Source organism: Physeter macrocephalus, chromosome 14 (assembly GCF_002837175.3).
Source record: "Physeter macrocephalus isolate SW-GA chromosome 14, ASM283717v5, whole genome shotgun sequence".
Lineage (NCBI taxonomy): Eukaryota > Metazoa > Chordata > Mammalia > Artiodactyla > Physeteridae > Physeter > Physeter macrocephalus.
In genome coordinates, this window is record NC_041227.1 from 24,931,645 (window position 1) to 24,935,331 (window position 3,687).

The 3,687-nt window shown below is 51.3% G+C and overlaps 1 protein-coding gene across 3 annotated transcripts in view; it reads left to right on the top strand.

Moving 5' to 3' along the window:
- The first annotated feature begins 41 nt into the window (after window positions 1-41).
- HM13 (histocompatibility minor 13) overlaps window positions 42-3,687 on the top strand; it is a 16,901-nt gene continuing 13,255 nt past the window's right edge. Inside the window, exon 1 of one of the 3 annotated variants that reach the window (XM_028499135.2) lies at window positions 42-777. In XM_028499135.2, coding sequence (XP_028354936.1) covers window positions 528-777 — 250 coding nt within the window. In that variant the 5' untranslated portion in view covers window positions 42-527. The remainder of the gene's footprint in view (window positions 778-3,687) is intronic. The other 2 variants (XM_028499136.2, XM_028499137.2) reach the window with 2 other exon arrangements.

Consider the following 3,687-nt stretch of genomic DNA (forward strand, 5'->3'; position numbering starts at 1 on the left):
GTACAGTCACCCAGCAGAGCCAGGATTCAGACTCACACAGTCTGACCCTGAAGCCCACACATAACTGCTCTCTGCTCCAGACCCCTATGGATGAAATCCAGCTACAGCTGCCTCTTGCCATAACTGGACATACAGGGAGGCATTTCTCTCAGTCTGTACTTATCCAAACAAGCTGGCCAGCAGGATTTCTGAGTAAGGGGCTCTAAGCAAGGAATTCATAGGTATGTGACCTCTTCACCCTCAGCAGATACAGAAACGGCCTGTAGCCCAAGCTCTCCCTGCTTCAGAACAAGGGTCTGTCCACACCCCAGCTTCAGTGAGATGCAAAGCCTATTAGATGCCAGCACCGTGTGGGCTGTTTCATCTTTTATATACTAGGCTTTGGGGTCAATCCCATTTAACCAGAGTTCTAGCTATAAAAGGGCATTGAAATTGTATGACACGTGAGTTGCAGGTGAATAAAGGCATTAAACCTTTAGCCTAGATGATCCTAGATTCTTCCCTGCTCTAATCAGCTGTGATTCCAGATGGAGACATTGCCCTTCAGCCCTGCGACATCCTCTCAGCTCCCCCTTCCCATCCCCCCCACCCAGAAATGCAGGTGTGTAAGTTCCATACACCAGAGGTGGAGGGCTAGGAGTCAGAGTGAGCTGGGCTCTCACCACCTCCTCGCATCCCTGCCTCCCCCTGCAGTGGTGTTTCCCCAGGATCTGCTGGAGAAGGGCCTGGAAGCGGACAATTTTGCCATGCTGGGACTCGGAGACATCGTCATTCCAGGTGACCAGGCTGAGGTGGGGGCCGCAGTGCAAAGGGTGGAGGGGGCTTCCCTGGACAAGGAGGAGTCCTGTGAAACACAGCCTTACCCACCAGGAGAGGGAAGGAGAAAGGATTAGGCTGGGAGATCCGCCCGCCCCTTGCCCGGGGGTCTGGTGAAGGGGTCCACCTCAGCACACATTGTAGAGTGCCGGTCCTGGGCCAGGCCATGGGCTGGGCACTGGAGGGACAGTGGTGAGCAAGACTGCCCCTCACGGAGCTTCTGACTGGGTGAGCAGACATTACTCAAGAACTACAGAAGTAAATGTATATGGCAGACTGAAATACACTCTAAAAAAGGACATTCTGTGGCAGTGTTAAAGGAATCTGATCCCCTCACACACTTGCACGTGTACACACCCCTTCCCAATGTTTTCAGGTAACACAAATGTGCTAGAAGTGCCACAGTCCCCTTGGTCCTCCTCTCCCCAGTGCTGGGAGGGCTCCAGGGAGAACATGCACTGTGTGTGGACACGGGGCACCGTGGCTCTGGGCTCCTTTGTCTGCAGTCTTAGCAGAGGGACAGGTGGCACGCACCTGCTCGACTGCACGAGCTGGCTTTTGAGCCCATTTCGTTGTGTGGGTGCTAGTCAGCGTACATGTGGATACAGGGACAGGTGCCCCGTGTGAAGGTCTGAGCGTGGACATAACATCCCTGGCGGCCTGCAGCCCGAACTACCTGGGGGCAAAGCTGAGCTGCCTCTCTGAGGGCAGCTGAAATGGCTGAGGCTTGGATGCTGTGTGTCTGCGAGATCCAGGCCTGGTGACAGGGGCATGGAACATCCAAAGAGCATTCTTACTCCCCTAGTCCCAGAGGCTCAGAGTCAGAGGATTAGAAGCACCACTGGTGCTTGCTTAAAACAAGAAAGTTTGGAACCAATTAAAAGCCAATTTATTTTCCAGTGTAGGACATAATAGCAATTCTGCTAGTAAGCTGGGATGGTACAGGCACTTGTGTTGTGATACCTTCCTTTTGATACGTATGATGGTGAAGCAAAGGCTTCCTCTCTTGTGCCAGTGAGGAAACTGAGGCTCAGAAATGAAGGGACTTAAGGTAAATTCACACACTAGGAAGCAAAAGGGCCAAGACTCAGACCAGGTCTATCTGACTGCAAAAAAGTTTATATTATCAGAACTGCTTTTATGACAGTAATAACAATAATAAGATAATCCCAGAACTATCATTTGTCAAGCACCTGTTGTTGGCCAAGCACTATGCCGGGTGTTTTTCAATATGTTATCTTTGCTACTTCTAGCAGCCCAATGAGGTAGAGGGTATTTCCATGTTACTGATGAGAAAACTGAGGTTCAAAGAGACTTGCCTAAGGCCGTGGGGCCATGGTCTTGAAGCCAGGTGTTCCCATAGCTCGTGGTGCTGGGAGGAGGGAAGCAGCTCCATCAGACTGAAGAAACTGAGTCCCATAAAGCATTCGTCTCGCCCTGCAGGGGAGGGTCTGTCACAGGCACCCACAGACTTCCCCATTGTCCTTGTTGGGTGGTTCTGGGCTTGAGGCCTGCATGGGACATCTCTGCATATCCCCATATTCCTGTGTATCTGAGTCTTTTCTGCAGTCACAGTCAGTGTGAGTTATTGCACCCTCACAGAGCCTCGGGGATGATCTTGAAGGAAGAATGGGTTGTGGGGTGTTGCTTTGAGGATCAGATGCATTATTGTGAGTAAAAGCTCTTGGGAGCTCTGCCCCGTGGATTAGTTGAAGAACAGTTGTAGAATTTAGCTGCCAGGGGCCACTGGGTTCCCAGTTTTGTTTCCAGAACGGCAGCATTTTGTCTGTTCTCACCACGCACCAGCTCCCTACTCCCAGTCTTAGTGAGGACTAACTCATTTTCCTCTTTGAAGTTAATCACATGTTGCCAGTCAGTGCTTCTGATGAGCACAGAATGTTTTGGCTCCTGAGAACCTGCTCTCAACTGAATGAGGTTCAGCCCTGCTCTGTCTGAGCCCAAAGATAAGTCAGGGAGACAGACACACAGATGGACGTGTGTGCAACATGCAGAGGCCGGACTGGCTGGCTGTGTCTCAGGGACTCAGGTTTCCAGCGTGACTGGGCTCGGTTTTGAAGTGCAAATAGTGCAGTGGGTGGACAGAGATCACTGTCCTTGCCTCAGCTCCTGCAGAACCTCTCAGTGCTCTGCTTGCTCCTATTCTTTCTCCCTCCAGCCAAGCAACTGCCATGGGGGTCTTTTTCAAAATCTTTTTAGGTTCTTCTCCCACTTAGAATTCTTCCAGTGTGTCCCCTTACTCCCACTCCTCTCGTACCCATGGGGCCCTGCATGGCTGGTCCATCCCCAGCATCTCCTGCTCTGGGCTGCAGCCTTACTGGCTCCTTGACCGCTGCCACACCTCCTGAGCCCTCTTTCCTCTTTGCACACGCTGTTCCCTCTCCCTGGCAAGTGTCACTTCCTCAAAGAAGCCCTCCTTCCTCCCCACCTCCCCCCAGACTGGGTCTCATCCCCTGATAGACCTTCCCATGACACAGGAAGCACCCTTTCACAGGCACAGTCTTACACTGATTTTTTTTTTTTTAACATCTTTATTGGAGTATAATTGCTTGTGTTAGTTTCTGTTGTTTAACGAAGTGAATCAGCTATACATATACATATGTCCCCATATCTCCTCCCTCTTGCGTATCCCTCCCACCCCTCTAGGTGGTCACAGAGCACCGAGCTGATCTCCCTGTGCTATGCGGCTGCTTCCCACTAGCTATCTATTTTACGTTTGGTAGTGTATATATGTCCAGGCCACTCTCTCACTTCATCTCAGCTTACCCTTCCCCCTCCTCGTGTCCTCAAGTCCATTCTCTATGTCTGCGTCTTTATTCCTGTCCTGCCCCTAGGTTCTTCAGAGCCTTTTTT